This window comes from Urtica dioica, chromosome 1 (genome assembly GCF_054948205.1).
Source record: "Urtica dioica subsp. dioica isolate 48M chromosome 1, U.dioica_male_clone48M_v1_H2, whole genome shotgun sequence".
In the NCBI taxonomy this organism is placed as follows: Eukaryota; Viridiplantae; Streptophyta; class Magnoliopsida; order Rosales; family Urticaceae; genus Urtica; species Urtica dioica.
In genome coordinates this window covers 6,698,985-6,720,114 of record NC_142756.1, presented here as the reverse complement: position 1 = coordinate 6,720,114, position 21,130 = coordinate 6,698,985, and the positions used below count along the sequence as shown (strand labels likewise).

At 40.3% G+C, this 21,130-nt stretch overlaps 1 protein-coding gene and 2 pseudogenes across 1 annotated transcript; all 3 read left to right on the top strand.

The window, feature by feature from the left end:
- The first annotated feature begins 5,113 nt into the window (after positions 1 to 5,113).
- On the top strand, positions 5,114 to 9,266 carry LOC149406835 (uncharacterized; annotated as a pseudogene).
- A 406-nt stretch (positions 9,267 to 9,672) lies between these two features.
- On the top strand, positions 9,673 to 11,232 carry LOC149406834 (uncharacterized; annotated as a pseudogene).
- Positions 11,233 to 19,135: 7,903 nt separating this feature from the next.
- Positions 19,136 to 21,009, top strand: LOC149406833 (cytochrome C oxidase assembly factor). Its single transcript, XM_089609137.1, has 3 exons — positions 19,136 to 19,329; positions 20,276 to 20,580; positions 20,720 to 21,009. Exon 2 carries the CDS (start codon positions 20,304 to 20,306, stop codon positions 20,517 to 20,519), a length of 216 nt encoding a protein of 71 aa, XP_089465263.1. The 5' UTR covers positions 19,136 to 19,329; positions 20,276 to 20,303; the 3' UTR covers positions 20,520 to 20,580; positions 20,720 to 21,009.
- The last annotated feature ends 121 nt before the right edge of the window (positions 21,010 to 21,130 follow it).

Genomic DNA, 21,130 nt, shown 5'->3' with positions numbered 1-21,130 from the left:
GGACGATATAGTCATCACCGGAGACGACCTGGAAGAGATCAGGAGGCTGAAGCAAACTTTGTCATCTGAGTTCGAAGTCAAGGACCTCGGCAGCCTACGATACTTCCTCGGCATGGAGGTAGCTCGATCAGAAAAGGGCATCTCTGTTTCCCAGCGCAAGTACACGTTGGATCTCCTCAAAGAAACTGGCATGCTTGGCTGCAAACCAGTTGACACTCCGATGGATGCCAATGTGAAACTTCTAGCTCGCACCAATGAGGCCGCCACCGACAAAGAAAGATTTCAGCAGCTCGTAGGAAAACTCATCTACCTAACTCACACGAGACCAGATATTGGATTTGCAGTGAGTATGGTAAGTCGATTCATGAGTAATCCCTCAGAAACTCACATGGACGCAGTCATGAGGATTCTTTAATACCTCAAATCTGCCCCAGGGACTGGTCTCTCCTTCAAGAAAAGACGAAGTCGAGGTGTCGAAGTATTCACAGATGCAGACTGGGCCGGATATGTTCCAGACAGACGATCAACATCAGGCATGTGCATATACGTCTGGGGAAATCTTGTTACCTGGAGAAGCAAGAAGCAGTCCGTTGTCTCAAGAAGTAGTGCTGAAGCCCAGCTCAGGTCCTTAGCAAGTGGAGTATGTGAAGGCATCTGGCTGAAGAGAGTTCTCGACGACCTCAAGATCATCACCGAAGGTCCAATCAATCTCTTTTGCGATAATCAAGCTGCTCTCAGCATAGCCAAAAATCCAGTCCATCATGACAGAACAAAACATATCGAGATCGACCGATACTTCATCAGTGAAAAGATTGAAGAAAAAATAATCGATATGGAATACATTCCGTCAGGTCATCAGCTCGCCGACATTCTCACCAAAGCCCTTCCGCGAGCAACCTTTTCCGAGCTATGTAGCAAGCTTGGCCTCCTCAACATATACAGTCAAGCTTGAGGGGGAGTCTTGAAATCGAGCTCGTCAGCTCGCCCTTCTGCGTCGAGCTTGTCAGCTCGCCCTTCCGCGTCGAGCTCGTCAGCTCGCCCTTCCGCGTCGAGCTTGCCTCGGAAGTCCTCTCCTTGGAACTCATTCCTCATGGGAAATTGTTGCATTTATTTCTCATGTTATTTCCGATGTCTTGCTCTCTGTGTATATTTATTATTCTCTTTTTCCTAGAAGTAGTTTTTACACATGTATTTATTACACTCTCTCTTGTACCCACCTTATGTATAAATAGGTGATACAAATTAATATTAAATACAAGAAATATTCAAAGTCTCGGAACACTCTCTCTCTCTTCTCCGATTCTCTCTTTCTTTATCTTCTCTCTCTAAACTTCAACAATATTACTTGTTGTTCAGGTATTATTCAGGTATACCTTGTGTACACGCCATTTCATGCATCTGGCAAAAGCAAGAGAATCCAGTGACATATGTATCCGACATGTACAAAAAGGAAGTGTATGAAAACACGTACAAATACAAGATCAATCCGATTAATCCACAGGAGCAATGGCCGAAAACAGGGAAAACACCAATGTCATGCCCACCTGACCGAGCTCAACCAGGAAGGCCAAAAAAGCTTCGACGTGTTGAGCATGATGAAGTTATTCCTCCTGGTGCAACTAGGATAGCAAGGAAGTACATCACCATAAAATGCTCACAGTGTGGTGAGAATGGACATAATGTAAAGACTTGTTTCAGAAGGAGTCAAGAACAGTTGGTAAGCTTCTGTTCATCTTTAGTTGTTGTTTACTTGTTCAGTCTTTAATTTACTTGTTTCTTTGCACAGAGACGACAAAAGAAGACCGGTGCTAGTGGAAATGAAAGCCAGGACCATCATCAACGCCAATCAACCGGTGATACTGGAAATCAAAGCCAGGAACAGGGTCAACGCCAAACAACTAGTGCTAATGGAAATCAAAGCCAGGAACAGGGTCAAAGCCAAACCACGACTGCAGGTCCAACTCAACAGAGTCAGAGTCAGACCCAAAGCCAAACCATCACTGCAAGTCCAACTGAACAGAGTCAGAGTCAAACACAAACCCAAACCACTACTGGTCCAACTCAACAAAGTCAGAGACAAACCCAAACCACATTTGCTCCAACCCAGACTCCAAGTTTAAGGGTAAGTGACAATCAGAGTCAAAGCCAAGCAACATTTGTTTTGTAACTTATCTTATTACTTGTGCAGAGGAGTCCACGATTCCAGACCAACATGGTGCCAAGAAATGAGAATGGAATGCAGCCAAGGGTCCTATTCTAGATGATTTAACTTTAGGAAGCCAAGATCAATGTCTTTTTTGTGAAACAACAACTCTGATTAACCTATCATATTTTTTGTGTACTAAAACCTATCGGGCACATTACATCTATGTATGGAACCTCTATTTTGGTACTTTATAAACCATATTGTATTTTGGTACTTTCTTATCTCAAAAGCTGTAAATAAGTTCACTGTCATTAAAGTGCAACTCCACATACAAAACGTAGCTGAACATGACTAAGTTCATTTTCATTACATTCCAAAGCAGAAAAACTTAGATTACATAGGCCTCTAATTTTACTTCACTACAATTAAATACAGTACTCCTACAATAAGTATCATCAACATAAGCTTCACTTTCTTGGTTTCAACTTCAATTTGTCGCCAATTTTCTTTCTTTTAGCAAGCCTTCACATCTCCGTCGCTGCGATCAAACTCTTTCTCCTTGCCGAGTTCAACTTCATACCGATTTATCTTTCTCAATAATCCAGGTATAACCTCAATCGATCTCTTACACATTCGTGGATCGATCCAGTCTATAAAACCACATCCAGTAAAAGCACCCTTCTGCAAATTCAATCAAATGACAATGAGATCCACAGAAAGGACTAAGGTCGTGTATTAGACATTTTGAAACTCTGCAAGGTCCCAATAAGGACTAAGATAATAAGGCTCTATGGTTTCGGACTAAGGACTAAGGTCCCAATACATATTAGTCTTTCTTACCTTATACCGAGCACAACCATAGAACCGTCGTCCTGGGTTCTCATCGGTCCACGCTGTGCGTTGAAGGCTCGGCGATCCACAGAAACAATAAGGTCGTCGACGAGCATCGCCAGAAGACTGGGCTTCATCATGCCGACCACATCTCATCAACTCGCTATTTCTACACGTAGAGGATTCCATTTTCATCGAGACCGATTTAATTTGGGGATTTCAAAACCCTAAATTCTCAAATCACGTCTTATACTCGTCAAGGATAGGGGCATTTTGATACTTTCCCTTGTCACGTGCTAAAAATGTGACCACACACCCAACGTCCGTCAAGAATTTGTAACAGAAGGTCTAAGTTTGCCACGACGCAGGATTTTAAGGTTGGCTGTGTACGTTTTTCAAATTGAAGGGGCACATTGTTACACGTGCAGGAGTTCAGGGGGCATTGATGTAAATAATCCTTCTTATTATTTTGTGATCATTCTTCACCATGTTAATCATTGTAATAACTTAAAATCACGCTTATAATTGAACATCTTTTAATTTTAGTGTTTATATGTATTTAGGTGAATCCGAAAGAGTTCGGAGCTAAAATGTCAATTTTTGGTAGCAAACGGATCAGCACACTGAAGAGGAGCAAAGCAGTAGATGTACCGCAGTACAACAGTCCAGTACAGGAGTGAGAATCAGTGGTAGTACCGCGGTACAGTACACGAGTACCGCGGTATAGTTCTGTTAAAAGCCCAATACGACTCAAGTAAAGCCCATTCGGAGCCCAATTAAAAAGGGAACTTCGGGATTTTGACCTAGCACACTTAGACTGCGATTTGGAGAGCTTTAGAAGACCAGAGAGACGCTTTTGGAGACAGAGGACTCGACTTGGAGGATTACTTCACCAAAGCGAAGATTAGAGCCATCGATCTTCTCCGTTTTTCCTTTTCTTTCTGATCTCTATTCTCTATCATGAATTCTATTTATCTTTGTGCATCTTTCATTATGAGTAGCTAAATTCCCAAACGATTAAGGGGAATTTCAATCCCGGAACATGAATTGAAGATTTTAGTGTAGACTTTGCTTTTGTTTCTAATATTGAAGTTGTTATTTATTTTCTAATCGTTCAGTGTTTATGAATTGTTGTGTTTTTGTTTGGATTGATCACCTAGATAGGAATATTATTATTCATAGCCATACTTGCAATTTTAATCTGTAATTATTAGGATTGCTAGTAATTAGTGGTGCGACTACGGGTACGGGTTTCGCAAGCATCTTGTGCACGTAGTGAAAAGAGTAACCGGAATTAATTGAATCACGCGTTGAATTTATATTATTCATAGCCATACTTGCAATTTTAATCCGTAATTATTAGGATATCTAGTAATTAGTGGTGCGACTACGGGTACGGGTTTCGGAAGGATCTTGTGCACGTAGTGAAAAGAGTAACCGGAATTAATCGAATCACGCGTTGAATTTATATTGTTCTGTTCGTCTCGCTTTCTAAATTCATTGTTGTTGTTAGATTAAATCTAGGCGCGTGTTCATTAGGTTGTTTAACAATTAGGGCTCTTTATCGGCGCAATGTCATGATTAGCTAATATCAAAGGATTGTGGAGATTATAGGCTGCGTGTGTCGATTTTATGTGGACGTTGATTTCAATAGAGTTGTGTGAGCATTGTCAAACCAAAGTTGGATAGGATTGTTGCGGGAGCGAATGAAACCTTAATCGTGTCTTTTTCCATTTAATTTTCTTAAGTAATTTTAATAATCTAAAAAAACCCATATTTTCTCTGCTTTTATTTGTTTCTCATGAAATTAAGAATCAATTGATTACACTATGTCCTTGTGGGTTCGACCCTTATGTATCGTTAGTCTTATCTAAGGTTATTTTTTATTGTGGTACGACAACATCAAATTTTGGAGCCGTTGGCTGGGACCTTTTATTTAATCTTATTGATTTTCTTGTTTCATGATCTTTATGTCCACAGACGACTTAAGAGAACGAGTCGTACGACTCAAAGAATACATCTCTACCTCAAGTTCGTCCAGAACACTCACTGCCCCGACACATTTCAAAGCACATCACATTCCTCTTGCCATCCGACTCCGATTCCGACTCTGACTCAATTAAATCGGAATATCCAATGGCACACCAACAAAGGACTCTTAAAGAGTTAGCAACACCAGATGGTGATGTGCAGCCGTTGTGCATCACCTACCTGGCACTCGAGGTAAATTCTGGACTAATCCATTTCTTGCCTCGCTTTTATGGTCTCGCATGAGAAGATCCGAACAAACATCTTAAGGAGTTCCACATGGTTTGTTCAAGTATGAGACCGGCTGGTATCGCGGATGAGCAAATCATGCTCATCGTTTTTCCTTTCACACTTGTGGATGCTGTGAAGGAATGGGTTTACTATCTACCCTCCGGATTAGTGACGACATGGAACCAAATGAAGCGTCTCTTCCTCGAGAAAAATTTTCCTGCATCGAAAGTCGCTACCATCCGCAAGGAGATATGTAGAATCCGACAACAACATGGAGAATCGCTTTATGAGTATTGGGAGCGGTACTAGAAGTTATGTGCTAGTTTCCCTCATCACCAAATCACCGATTAACTCCTCGTTCAATATTTTTACGAAGGACTTCTACCAATGGAAATGAGTATGATCGACGCGGCAAGTGGAGGAGCACTAGTGGACAAGACTCCAGAAGCAGCGAGACTCTCATCGCCAATATGGCTGCAAACTCTCAACAATTTTATGTCCGCAATGATGCAACCCGAGCGGTGAAAGAGGTAAGTAACAATCAACTCGAACAACAAGTCTCACAACTTATCTCTTTTGTGCAACCATTGGCTTTGGCACAAAATCCCAAGACTTGTGGAATTTTCTACATGATGGGCCACCAGACGGATGCGTGCCCAACACTTCAAGAAAGTGAATCAGAACAAGCAAATGCTATCGGTGGATTCCAAGGGCAACCAAGGCAGCGAGATCCTTTCTCCAACACTTTCAATGAAGGATGGAAAGATCACCCAAATTTCAGATACAGAGGTCAAAAGCAATCACTCGAAGACATTGTGCACACTCTTGCAAGCAATACATTGCAATTTCAACAAAGCACTGAGAGCCAACTCCGACACTAAGAGAACACAATTAGACAAATGGCCACTTCTTTAAGCCGTTTGGAAGCACAAAATTCGATTGGTAAATTACCATCACAATCAAAGAAGAACCCGAGGGAGAATGCAAGCGCGATCACACTTCGCAGCGAGACACAAGTGGGAAATGCCCAACCTTTGGCACCACCTTCACAAGGTGTGGTAAGACCAACCACCGAGGAATCTAAACTCCCCGAGAAAGATTCTTCCGTTCTCAAATCTCGGGTAAGTGTCTCTAACCCTATTGTCAATCCTTATCTCACGCCACTCCTTTTCCTAGTAGGCTTCGAAAATCAAAGAAGGATGATGCAGACAAAGAGATTCTTGACATCTTCCGAAAATTTGAAGTGAACATTCCATTACTTGAAGCCATCAAGCAAGTACCCCGCTATACGAGATTCTTGAAAGAGCTATGCACCAACAAAAGGAAATTATGTGGGAACGAAAAGGTAAGTATAGGGGAGAATGTTTCTGCCGTTCTTCAACGAAAACTTCCCCCAAAATGCAAGGACCCAGATACGTTTACTATACCTTGCAAGATTGGAAATACAAGGTTTGATAGATGCATGTTCGATCTTGAAGCATCAATAAATGTCATGCACCATTCTATTTATAAGGATTTAAATCTAGGACCTCTAGAAGAAACTGGTTTTGTTATATCACTTGCCGATCGTTCTAATGTCTACCTCGTAGGTGTGCTATACGAGATTCTTGAAGCCATCAAGCAAGTACCCCGCTATACGAGATTCTTGAAAGAGCTATGCACCAACAAAAGGAAATTATGTGGGAACAAAAAGGTAAGTATAGGGGAGAATGTTTCTGCCGTTCTTCAACAAAAAATTCCCCCAAAATGCAAGGACCCAGGTACGTTTACTATACCTTGCAAGATTGGCAATACAAGGTTTGATAGATGCATGTTCGATCTTGAAGCATCAATAAATGTCATGCCCCATTCTATTTATAAGGATTTAAATCTAGGACCTCTAGAAGAAACTGGTTTTGTTATATCACTTGCTGATCGTTCTAATGTCTACCTCGTAGGTGTGCTTGAAGATGTCTTAGTGCATGTCAACGAATTGGTTTTCCCAGCCGACTTTTATATCTTGGAGATGGATGATGACAAATCATCCAATCCATGTCATATCTTGTAGGGATGACCATTTTTGAAGACCGCCAGAACAAAAATAGATGTTCATAGCGGAATCCTCTCAATGGAGTTTGATGGAAATGTCATTAGCTTCAACATATTCGAGGCGATGAGATATCCTAGCGACGTCCACACAATTTGTTCCATCGATGTCATCGACTCCCTTTCCCAAAAACTGTTAGATATTAGTGGCGAGGATGAGTTAGAGGTTGCAATTCGAGAAAGTAATGTCGAAAAAATGACTTGTGCACAAAAGAAGTGCGACATATGGTGGAAGAACTAGAATACACGACATCATCGATAAGGCATGAGTTGTCTTTCATAGAATTTCAATTAACTAACGAGAAACCTCTACCTTATGTTGTGCAGTCACCGATTCTAGAGCTCAAGAAACTGCCCGAACATCTCAAGCACGTGTTTTTGGGTGAGAACGAAACACTACCTGTCATCATCGCCAATGGTCTCACCTCGACCCAAGAGGAGCGACTCATTAGGGTACTCAAGGAGAATAAGACAGCAATTGGGTGGACAATCGCCGACATCAAGGGAATAAGCCCATCTCGTTGCATGCATACATATTCATGGAAGAAGGTTCTAAATCCACTCGAGATGCACAACGACGACTCAATCCACCAATGATGGATGTGGTGAAAAAGGAGATATTGAAGCTCCTCAGTGTGGTCATCATTTGCCCTATTTCCGACAGCATATGGGTAAGCCCGGTCCAAGTGGTACCAAAGAAGTCGGGAATCACGGTTGTGGAGAACGACAAGAACGAGTTAGTGCCACAATGAGTTCAAACCGGGTGACGTGTTTGCATCGACTATCGAAAGCTCAACACTGCGACACGCAAAGACCACTTCACATTGCCATTCATTGATCAGATGCTTGAAAGACTAGCCGGTCATTCTAACTACTGCTTCCTCGATGGCTACTCCGGTTACAACCAGATTGCCATTGCGCCAAAGGACCAAGAAAGGACGACATTCACATATCTATTCGGTACCTTTGCATATCGCCGAATGCCATTTGGGCTGTGTAACGCCTCCACCACATTCCAAAGATGCATGGTAAGTATTTTCTCTGATTACTTGGAAAATATTATTGAGGTGTTTATGGACGATTTTAGTGTTTATGGAGATTCTTTTGATAAATGCTTAGACAATCTTTCTCTGATCCTTACACGTTGCACTGAAACTAACCTTGTTTTGAATTGGGAAAAATGTCATTTTATGGTTAAACAAGGAATATTGTTATGGCATGTGTTATTTCTGAAAGAGGAATTGAGGTTGATAAGGCTAAAATAGGCACTTTGCGTTCCTTACCACCACCCACTTCGGTGAAGGAGATCCGTTCGTTTCTTGGTCATGCAAGTTTCTATCGCAAGTTCATAAAATATTTTTCGAAGATTGCGTTGCCACTTTGTAAGCTGCTCCAGAAGGATGTCACATTTGAATTTGACGAAAAGTGCTTGACGACATTCCACTCATTGAAGGACCATCTCACAATTGCCCTTGTCATTTAACCACCAAACTGGGACCTTCCATTTGAACTTATGTGTGACGCGAATGACTACGCTATTGGAGCAGTGTTAGGATAGAGGATCGGGAGAGCACCGCATGCCATTTACTATGCCTCTCGGAAACTTGATGACGACCAACTCAATTACACCACGACTGAAAAGGAACTATTGGCTGTGATATTTGCATTAGAAAAATTTCGATCATATCTAATTGTCTCCAAAGTTGTGGTTTACTCTGATCATGCAGCACTTAGGTACCTTTTGACAAAGAAAGACGCAAAACCTCATCTCATTCGTTGGATCCTTCTCTTACAAGAATTCGACTTGGAAATTAAAGACACGAAGGGGACCGAGAATGTGGTGACCGACCACTTGAGTCGCATGGTGCTCGACGATGACTCCCTACCAATCCAAGATGTCTTTCCCGATGAGCAACTCATTGCAATCACTAGCGAGACCCCTTAGTTCGCTGACTTGGTGAATTTCTTGGCCACAAATGAGTTTCCCGAGTCATTCACAAGGCTCAAAAAGACAAGCTCAAAGCGACGCCAAGCACTATCTTTGGGACAATCCATATTTATGGAAACAAGGAGCTGACCAAATCATCTGAAGATGCGTACCTGAGTCCGAATTCAACTCGATCCTACAATTTTGCCACTCATATGCATGTGGTGGACATTTTGGACCGAAGAGAACAGCGTCTAAGGTGCTCGAAAGCGGGTTCTATTTGCCTTCATTATTCAATGATGCCTATCTCTTCTGCAAATCATGTGATCGGTGTCAGCGAACAGGTAACATCGGCCCACGAAATCAAATGCTCCAAACTTCGATCCTTATCATCAAAAAATTTTACGTTTGGGGCATTGATTTCATGGGACATTTCCCATCTTCTTTTGGCAATCTCTATATCGTGCTCATTGTTGATTATGTGTCAAAATGGGTTGAAGCATGTGCGACCCGAACTGATGATTCCAAAGTTGTTGTAGATTTTCTGAAATCCCAGGTGTTTTCGAGGCAGGCGCTCCAAAAGTGCTGATTAGTGACCGTGGGTCTTATTTCTGCAATTGCTCAATCGAGGCCCTTCTCAAGCGCTATAACGTCACTCACAAGACATCACTCGCCTACCACCCGCAAACCAACGGTCAAACAGAGATCTCAAATCGGGAGGTAAAGTCAATCCTAGAGAATACGGTTAATCCAAATCGAAAAGATTGGAGCGCTCGACTAGACGATGCTTGATGGGCATATTGCACGGCATACAAGACACCCATCAGCATGTCTCCATATCGACTTATTTATGGTAAACCTTGCCACTTACCTGTCGAATTGGAGCACAAAGCTTGGTGGGCAGTGAAACAATGCAACATGAATATCGATGCCGCCGGGACTCATCGAAAGCTTCAACTCCATGAACTAGAGGAGATTCGCAATGACGCATATGACAACGCAAAAATTTATAAAGAGGAAACTAAAGCATTCCACGACTGCCATGTCTCACGGAAAAACTTTGTCATCGGCCAAAAAGTACTACTCTTCGATTCACGTCTCAAGCTCTTTCCACGTGAGTTACGCTCTCGTTGGATGGGTCCTTATCTTATCGCTAACGTGTTTTCTCATGGTGCCGTTGAGATTCAGAGTCTTAGTATATGAAAAATCTTTAAAGTGAACGGCCACCGTCTCAAACCATATTATGAGTTGAGCAACGCGCACACCGTCGAGGACGTAGAGCGCACTAACCCCATCTACAACCCATAAATCAATTTTTCTTCAATCCACGTCGGGCTGAGGACGTTAAACTAAGCGCTGCTCGGGAGGTAACTCGAGTCTCATTTTTATTTTTGGTAATTTTCTCTTTTCTTCTTGTAAAAAAAAAAGTCTACCTCAGTAGCAGTACTGCGGTACTGTACCCCGGTACAGCTACTGGAAAAAAAAATTAATACCACGGTACAGGTGCATGTACCACGGTCTGCAACAATTTCCAGAGAGCTCGTTTTTGTGTACCACGGTACTATTTTTCTGTACCACGGTACAACCCTTTTAAAAAAAATAGTAACAATTATAATAATAATCAGACTCAGGTTTTAATTTTAAACCTATATCCCTGTTTCTTTTCTTCTCCCTTCGTCACCTTACAGCCTTCTTCTTCAACCTCTCTCTTTCCTCTGTCTTCTTCTTCTTCTTTACCTTACCTCCGCCAAGCTCTCTTCTTTGCAATCAACCACCGCTCGGGCCCCAACAATCACTCAGCGCCGGCGAGCATCCACGACCGTCGTCACCGTCGAGCGGTCGTTCGACTCTGACAAGCTTCACTCAGCGCCGGCGAGCATCCACGACCGCCGTCACCGTCGAGCGGTCTTTCGACTCCGACGAGCTTCACCACCACGCCACTCCGCAGAGCCATTCACCACACTCCTACGAGTGCTCCACCTAGAACATACATCATCGTCGAGAGGCCTACGACTCCGACTTTTCTTCTTCGTCACTTCCAGCATTACAACACCGGCGAGCTCCGTTCCGACGATTCACGTACAACCCACTCCGGCGAGCGCTCCGTCTACGACCTCTGTCACCGTCAAGCGGCCTTTCGCCTCCGACCTCTCCTTCTAGCGTGATCTTCCTCGTTCTCTCCGGTGAGCCTTCCCCCGTAATCCCGTCGCGGCGCACCTTTCGGCGACCTCCGTCGACGCCACAGTAAGTCAATCCGCCAACACACCACCATTGTTCAATCCAAGTAAGTGAGTATTTCAAATTAATTTGAGTCTGCTCTTTTGTTGAAGTTTATATAGACTTATGATTTGGGTGATATGTGTGTTGTGCATGTAATTTGTTTTAGTGATATAACAATTCAATTGGGTATAGTTGAATATTGTTGATTGATTTAAAATTGTTAACTTGCGTGGGTTAGTAGTGTTGTTCAATTGCGTTGAGTGTTTGAGATTATATATGAATATGTGACGTGATATTATACTTCACTTGGAATTGGTTGAAATTTAATTATAGTCTGTCTTGTGGTTAGTTTACTGAGATTATTTGAGATTGAGTAAACTATTTTGTGTATAGGTATCGTGATCGTTTGATGTGCTTGTTTTCTCAATTTTTCAGATGCCTCCAAAGTCCACTAAGCGGGCACGAACGAGCCGCGCCTCATCTTCCCAACCACCGCTAGAGCCCGTGTTCGTTAAAAACTAATTCGTGAGCCCCGAGGCTGCCTCTCGTCACGCCACTCTCTGTGCCCGGCCCTCTCATTCCGAGCGTGGTTTTACGGTTTCTTCGAGCGATCCCATTGGTCAAGACATCAACAAAGTTCTTACCAATCGTGGGTGGACCAAATTTGGAGCTCATCCAAAACAAGAACTAATTCCATCCATTGTCGCTGAATTCTACGCCATCCTCCCCGAGGGACGCAATGACAAAGTTTTGGTTCGTGGACGAGAAGTTCCACGCTCCGCGGCCGCAATCAATCGTTTCTATGAGACACCAAACATCCCCGTGAACCAAGATGCCTACGAAAGATTTTTGGTGGGAGAAAAGAACTTCGATGACATCCTTGCAGTCATTGCACGCCCAGGAAGACGATAGTCTCACTCCAGTACGGGTCTCCGACGACCCAAGCGAGCCGATTTACATCGCCAAGCCAAAGCATGGCTCTACTTCATCAGCTCACATTTTTACCCGACCTCAAGCTTTCGGTACATCGAGCTAGACCGTCTCTACATTCTGTATGCTATACTCTCAGGATTGACTTTGGACTTCATGCGTTTCAGAGCTAAGTGCATGGTTCAAGTACCGGGCGATGGCGACACAGACGGTATCCCATTTCCCTCTCTTGTCACAGCTCTGTGTATCCATGCACAGGTTCTGCACACTCCCGTTGAGCTCCGACAACAGTTAGGCAAACCCATCACGGACGAGCTCATTCGATCATACAAAGAGGAACCTGACGTTGAAGACCAGAATACGGATCTCGACCCCAACCACGTACCCGCAACCAATGAGCCACCACCAGCTCTAACGGCGCCACCTCCCACTTTCACCAAGCGCGCACTACACTACTTGTTGAGTCATGCTCACTATCGTGACATGTGCGACCACCACACCCACGTCACGTTGGCTCGCCACACCGACGCTTTGAACACAATTTTCGAGCGCGCCTCCATCAACCCCGACCATCTACCGTACCAGCTTCCACCTCACCAGATACCACCACCGTTCCAGTATCGGGAGCCAGTCGAATGGCCACTACAATTGCCGTTCCAGCCTCCACCACCACCACCTGGCTGGCCTTGACATTCGAGGGAGTTTTTCGTTTCCTTACACTTTGATTTTGTGCTATATTTTCACATCGAAGACTATGTGTGTCATAAGTGTGGGGGGATAACTCGTGTACATTATTCTGCTTTCTAGGGTAACTTCTTTATTTTCTCGTTTTGTGCGATTTTGAATCCTAAATACTTGCTCAATCTTGGCTCAACAGTTTTTAAAAAAAAAATTATTTTCGGAATTGATCCCAACACGGCTTAAACTCAACTCACCTAACTTGTTTAATATGTGGATTGTTTTTGCTCAAAACATCATTCACTTGAATACTTTATCATGGATAGAGAACTAATGTTCCGCGATGGTTACTTGTCAACTGTTTGTTTAACTGTTTTTGGTACATTTGTTCTCACCAGGGCCAGTCTAGAACTCATCTTCGGTAACCGTTCGAAGCGCAATGTGCGATCGTGCCGATGCTTAGAGAATGATTGAGGCAATTAGGATAATAACACCATGGGCAAATCGACCAAGTTCCCTCTTGATGCTCTGCGAGAGCATCCCAATAGTAATCCCCTCTGAGCCTTTCACGCTATAACCGTTTTCTTTTGAGCCATCCACATGACCAAGCCACTTAAAAAATGATTCCCCTCCAAACCCTTGTTCACGAGTGATTTTGACGTTTTAGGGTGTTACTTACCTGGAAATTAGGGTTGAGAGACATTTTGCTTGGTATCAAAGATGTTTTATAGGATTCGGATATTATTTCCGACTTGTGTAGTTATTTTGGGGAGAAAAAAAAGTCTGAATTTCGGGAGTTGAGGTGCTAAAAATGATTGAGTTGAAAGAGATGTTGCGAGAAATACTCTTGTGAAATAAAAGTCTCATTGTAAAAAAAAAAGTCGATCATTACAAAAGATCAGGTGTCCTTGTTGCTACAAAACAGTGTTTGGTTGTGTATCAGTGCTTCGAGAGACATTGGGATTTGGAAAATGGGTAAAAAGCTCATAAGCGTCAAATGAAGTCGTGAAACTTCAGAATCCCAAATTCCCTCCGTTACTTAGCCTGCATTTAACCCCTGACCCCATTACAACCCTTGAAAGACCTCATGACTTCGAGCAGAGCCTTCGTTCAGTGGAGACGGTTCCGGAGTTCGAGCATATCATCTGGTCCTTTCAAGATACAAACTAAAACTGAGGGCAATGGGTAAGCGAGTTGACATGTTCATTTTGCAAAAGATATACCGGGTAAAGTGATTCATTCTCATTTTCATTCGAGCAAAAACAATATGTACATGTGAAGCACTTTAGGAACTTGTTTTCGAGAGGTATTGGGTCATGATTGGTATGTTCTTTCACGTCATCTAACAATTGAGATATGGGTTGAGATTCTTAAGTATTTCGGATTCATCTTTTTTAGTTAGCTTTTTCTTTTTCTTTGTTGCTGTTTTTTTTATTTCTAGGATTTAAAAAAATAATAAAAAAATTTGTACGAGGAAGCACAAAACTATAGTGTGGGGGGATTTGATAAGTGCATAATTCTTATTATTTTGTGATCATTCTTCACCATGTTAGTCATTGTAATCACTTAAAATCACGCTTATAATCGAACATCTTTTGATTTGAGTGTTTACATGTGTTTAGGTGAATTCGGGAGAGTTCGAAGCTAAAATGTCAATTTTTGGTAGCAAACGGATCAGCGCACTGAAGAGGAGCAAAACAGTAGATGTACCGCAGTACAACAGTCCAATACCTAGGTACAAGAGTGAGAATCAATGGCAGTACCGCGGTACAGCACGCGAGTACTACGGTACAGTTCCGTTAAAAGCCCAATACAACTCAAGTAAAGCCTATTCGGAGTCCAATTAAAAAGGGACTTCGGGATTTTGACTTAGCACACTTAGATTGCGATTTGGAGAGCTTTAGAAGACCAGAGAGATGCTTTTGGAGACAAAGGACTCGACTTGGAGGATTACTTCACCAAAGCGAAGATTAGAGCCATCGATCTTCGCCGTTTTTCCTGTTCTTTCTTATATCTATTCTCTATCATGAATTCTATTTGTCTTTGTGCATATTTCATTATGAGTGGTTAAATTCCCAAACGATTGAGGGGAATTTCAATCCCGGAACATGAATTGAAGATTTTAGTGTAGACTTTGCTTTTGTTTCTAATATTGAAGTTATTATTTATTTTCCAATCGTTCAGTGTTCATGAAGTGTTGTGTTTCTGTTTGGATTGATCACCTAGATAGGAATATTATTATTCATTGCCATACTTGCAATTTTAATCCGTAATTGTTAGGATTGCTAGTAATTAGTGGTGCGACTACGGGTACGGGTTTCGCAAGGATCTTGTGCACGTAGTGAAAAGAGTAACCCGAATTAATTGAATCACGCGTGTTGAATTTATATTGTTCTGTTCGTCTCGCTTTCTGAATTCATTGCTGCAGTTAGATTGAATCTAGGCGCATGTTCATTAGGTTGTTTAACAATTAGGGCTCTTTATCGGCGCAACGTCATGATTAGCTAATATCAAAGGATTGTGGAGATTATAGGCCGCATGTGTCGATTTTCTGTGGACGTTGATTTCAATAGAGATGTGTGAGCATGTCAAACCAAAGTTGGATAGGATTGTTGCGGGAGCGAATGAAACCTTAATCGTGTCTTTTTCCATTTGATTTTCTTAAGTAATATTAATAATCTAAAAAAAACCCGATTACACAACATTAGTCTTATTTATCGCTATACGTTAGTCTTATTTATTGTTATTTTTGGTTGCGGTACGACACGCATCATTACACAACAAAGACCGGTTAGGATTAATACGATGTTAAATGTAAAGATCGAATTGTTCTTATATTAGACGAATCACAATACAATAAGCAACTGTTATAAAAGAATTCAGTATGAAGGTGAAAATAAAATGGAAGCAGCGTACGTATAATTTGCGAAATGAGTGTCCAGCCTTCTTTCCGTTTAGATCCTGTGCTTTTTATAAATGGGAGTCAAGTGTGAACGTGGGTTGATTAGATCCACGCCCCGAGCGATTGTATTATAGCTGCTCAGATTGTATGACATAACCGTCTAAATAACCATTACAGAGTTATTTAGACGGTTATTGGTGCTTACACGGTCAATGTAAGCTTTAGTTCGAGTAGTTTTTTTATTATACCAGGAGGTTCTCCATTAATATCGTATTTCGTATTCACCTTAGGATTCAGTAAATTATGAGTTCATAATTAGTCGTGTTGTTTAAAAAACTTATTGTTAAATGATATTTTTGTACTTTCTTAACATATTAGATGAGAGTCACAACTATCTATGTTTAAGACGCGTTTAATCTACTAATTTCTTGTCATAGATTGACTCCCCAATTTGGACCATAGATCTCGAACTATGGTTGAATTTGATTCGAGATGGTCAATCTTGAGAATAACTCAACAACATTTTCTCTATTTATTAGTGTTAAGTGAATAGACGTTCTAACTAAATCTTAACTACTCATAATAAATGTAACACCCCAATATTATCAAGACGGTCAGCTGTCTATTAAGAAGATGTTCAATCAAAGCTGCCTAATAATAATGAGCAGTGAGGCCGATATATGTTGCCTTACTGGACTGAATTGTGATGTTCTATGTTAAGCCGTTTTTTAGACTTATCGTTCGTGGACACGCGGCGTGCTTGGATTGGTCGCGCGCGTAGTCTCGGGTCGGCCCAAATTACTATTCAAGAGTCCAAAGGGCTCGAGGAAGTTCGGGACAAGGCCTAAAGCGTCCAAGAGCTTCAGAGGATCTTAGAATCGTAAAGAGGGAAATAATGCTTCGCCTGGTTCCTCGTCGGGAATGCGTTCTTCGTCCTTATTTCCTAAGAAAATAAGAAAAAAAACGTGAACTAGAAGGACGCGGAGGGTTTTCCATCGACGCGTGCTCCGACGCTCAACATTAGTCTTGGTGACGTTTGTATGAGTGGAGATAATCTTGATTCTAGTCTCAAATGAATACAAGTTATAGAATTTTCTTGAGTATATTTTTTGCCATAGTTTTTGCTAGAGAGAGAGAGAGAGACTTCTTTTTTTTTTAGATCCCCTTCATGTGATGAAGGCATGAGGTATATATAGAGGTTCGTGTTTGGTGTTTTTGTTGACGGGTCCAATAGAAAATAAATAAATTAAACACGTTTTTTGTATATTTGGACGAGTTTTTCTTTGTGCTGGGGGGCAAAAAAAAAAGAGAAGTTTGGATGGATGAGTAAAGTTTGGAGACGTGGCACATATGAATATGGATTCTTTTTATTTGAGTGAGCTGAGTAGATATGGATGAGGATGCATGGATGTGTCAGTAAAAGAATGGGTTCTTTGTTCCCACTTGTGATTTCTATGATGCCACGTTAACATTCTACTATCTAATTAGCTTCAAGTAGAATTTTCTTATATTCTAACAAGCAAATGCGTCCGCGCATTGCAGCGGGATCATTTGATACATCATACATTTAAATACTAATAAAATTAACCATATAAACGATAGATTTTAGTAATATTAAATTAAGCATATTACATTGTTACAACTTAATCAATATATAAAAACTTTAAAATAGCTATTAAACTTAATTGGATTATTTGATACATTTAAATACTAATAAATTAATCATATTACTGATATATTTTAATAATAATAAATTAAGCATATTACATTGTTACGACTTATTCAATATATAAAAACCGTTAAAATGGCTATCAAACTTAATTTCCATTTTTGTGAAAATTTAATTGTTTTACACAACAGAAAATTTAGTCAAATACTCTGTAATGAATATGCAGTATGATATAACAAATACTATGAAAAGAATATGGATCCGATATGCCAATATTGCTTTTCCTTTCTTATCTTCGTCTTTGTCCAGGTATCAATTGATTAGTCAAGATAAATAAGCACAATTTATTTTTGGCAATTTTTGAATCTTCTGTTGCAAATCCCATTTTGGGTTTCAAAAGTGTAGTTAAAATACAATGTTACAATCCATACCCATCTCTCTCTCTCTTCTATAACTATTCTAGGGTATTTTTTTGGTTCTTCCTTTGTGAGAAAGAGAAAAAAAAAGAGCAAAAGCTTGCTCTGATCGATTCCAAGATAGGGAGAGAGGCAGAGAGCGATCGAGAGAAATTTGAGAGAGAGAGACGGCCAAGAGAAACGTTGATGCTCGTGTGTGAGGTAGGATTTCTTTTCTTAGTATGTTCTTCGTTCGTTCGTCTGGTCATCAACGTACGGATTCGGAATTTTAGGGATTTTATTTATTTATTTATGGTTTCATGGCTTTGTTTCTGTTTGGACTCGTGTTGTGCTCGTTCTGATTTGAGTTTGTGCGATAGAGTTGTTGTTTCCGAATTTGCCATTTTTGGCCAAAAATTGAATATGAAATTTGGGGTTTTCATAATATGGTTGAATTTGATTCGAGATGGTCAATCTTGAGAATAACTCAACAACATTTTCTCTATCTATTAGTGTTAAGTGAATAGACGTTCTAACTAAATCTTAACTACTCATAATGACTGTAACAAAATCAAATAATTAACAAATTAACCAACTAATTAAATTAGAGCAATTTTTAATTAACAAACGTTTTGTAAATTTTAAATAAATAGTTAATTTGATGACGTGACATCTTGCGGATTTTGTGTTTAAAATCGCGAATTTTTTCTTTGTAAACACATAAACAAACGACATTCTTCGACGAAACGACAGGGTCACGTGGGCAACAAAACGACGACAATTTGACGCGAAACGACCAACATGCAATAAGTTTGTCGGATTTCTAAAAAAAAAAAAACGCAAATTTGTCATTATTTCTCCGAAATACCCCGAAATTTTAAACCTTGAAAAATACTACAACTATACCCATTAACTCGTTAATATGCTTTCCTATATATGGTACTTAACTTATAGAAATTTTAGAGCAATTTTTTCACGTTATTTAAAACTAAACTAGGTCATTTTTTTTAAAAAAACTCGGAAAAGAAAGAATAAAAAAAAAAAAAATGTATGAATATATAGGCTCCAGAGTACCCTTAACTTATTTAATTATAAAAAATAAAAATAAAAAAAGCCCCAACTCGATTGTTGAGTTTTGCTCGTTAGGGCTTGTACTCCTCTATTCTCTGCTTCCCCGTTCTTTTTATTTATCGGTGGTGCGTTTCGTCTCTCTCCGCCGGCGATTATTCTCCACAGGCTGGCTTCCGTGCTTATCTGCTCCGATCTTTTGAGGCCCGAGAGGCATCGGTAACTCATTTTTCGAACGAATCCGGTTTGGTATTGTTTTTTTTTTTTTTATTGTTATTTGATGGTTGGTTGTTAAGTTAATGCGAATAAGTCTGATTTCCGATTTGATGGTAGTTCTATAGATTTTTTAATTAATGGACGGGATCATAGGTTGTATACTTTAGGAATTGAAGGTATGGATGTTTTATTCGCAGGCAAGAATAGAGTAACAATATGTTAACTTTTTTAATATGTTTCTTTAGGGTTTTCCTAGAGTTTGTATTGATTAGTTGGATTTGATCTTGAATTATTTGAATCCCATAGACGACATTATAAACTTGGATTCGTGTGTGCGATGAATCATATCATGAACTTTTCATTATAAATGTATGATTATTTTCTTTTTCCTGTTTTGCGTGAGAAAATTTGTATGCTATTGATAGCATTTTCAGTGGGATCATATCAAGAATTATTAATCCGGTTAGACGTGCTGGTATTCATTAACGAATGATTCCTATTACGGTTATTTTTAAAGTTGATAGAACTTGTTAATGTTTTTTTTTTATTAGCGAAATTCTATAAAGATGGGTCTCATCATTGCTTTCAGTTGTGAAAACCTGGAAAATCTCATATCTCACTCTTTAGTTTCTCTTGGATAGCTCTCATTTTACTCAGATTTTTTTTTTCGTATCTGTTAAGTGAAATCTTTGGGTTAGAAGAAAAAAAAATATATTGAAATCTTGCAAGGGCCTAGCAGAAGAACTAGTAAAACTTCTTGGTGAATCCAATTGAGCTCTCATTTTACTTTTTAACTTTTTTCTCTTTCTGTTCGGTAAAATCTTTGGGTAGAAGAAAAAATAATGTTGAACTTTTGCTAGGGCCTAGCAGAGGAACTAGTGAAATGCCTTGTGAATCCAATTGAGCGCTCGTTTTACTTTTTAACTATTTTTTCTTTCTTTCTGTTCAGTGAAATCTTTGGGTAGAAGAAAAAAAAAATGTCAAAATCGTGCAAGGGCCTAGCGGAGGAACTAGTAAAATGCCTTAGTGAATCCAATTGCATGAAGCTTGAGAACCGGAGCTTCAGGGACTGTGCTGGCGAAAAGAGTCCGTGCATATCAAGCGAATGCGTAGGTTTGAGGGAAACATATTTCAATTGCAAGCGAGGCCAGGTTGACATGAGAGCTCGAATACGAGGGAATAAGGGCTACTAGAGCGTGCTGTTATATCGCTAGTCATAGTCTCTGTTCAAAAAATTTCATACGATTTTAAGAGGTACACATCTATGCTTTACTAAACTAATGGAACGTATGGTGTTGTGCCGTTGATTTTTTTTTTTTTTTTTTTTTTTTTTTTTTTAAATGGGAGTAGTATGAATTTGTGAAATTTATATGTTCCCTTTCCTTGATCTTAGGTTATTTCTGAGTTCAAGGATGGAACTTGTGAAATGAAGCTCGGCATGTTAAGATTTATCTTTGGGTTTTTTTTTTTAGTCTCTTCTAAGCTTTGGCAGCGAACAGTTTCTTTCTTACCCGCATTATCAAACAATAAGAGGGAATGATAATTATTGTGCCGAGAAATGTGGCAATTGTAGCCAGAACGGCATTTTGTACTGAATAAATTATACATGTTGTGCTCTCTTAAATTATTCCAAGCCAAGTTTTCATTGGGTATGGTCTATATACTGAAATATTCATTCTCCAACTTTATTTTTTGTAACATCTTGATTGTAATAAAACTTGATCCCATTATGAATTCGGGGCGGTCGAGATTTTTGTTTGCTAAAATGATCTATATGCTGATCTCTCCCGAGGTTTAGATCCTT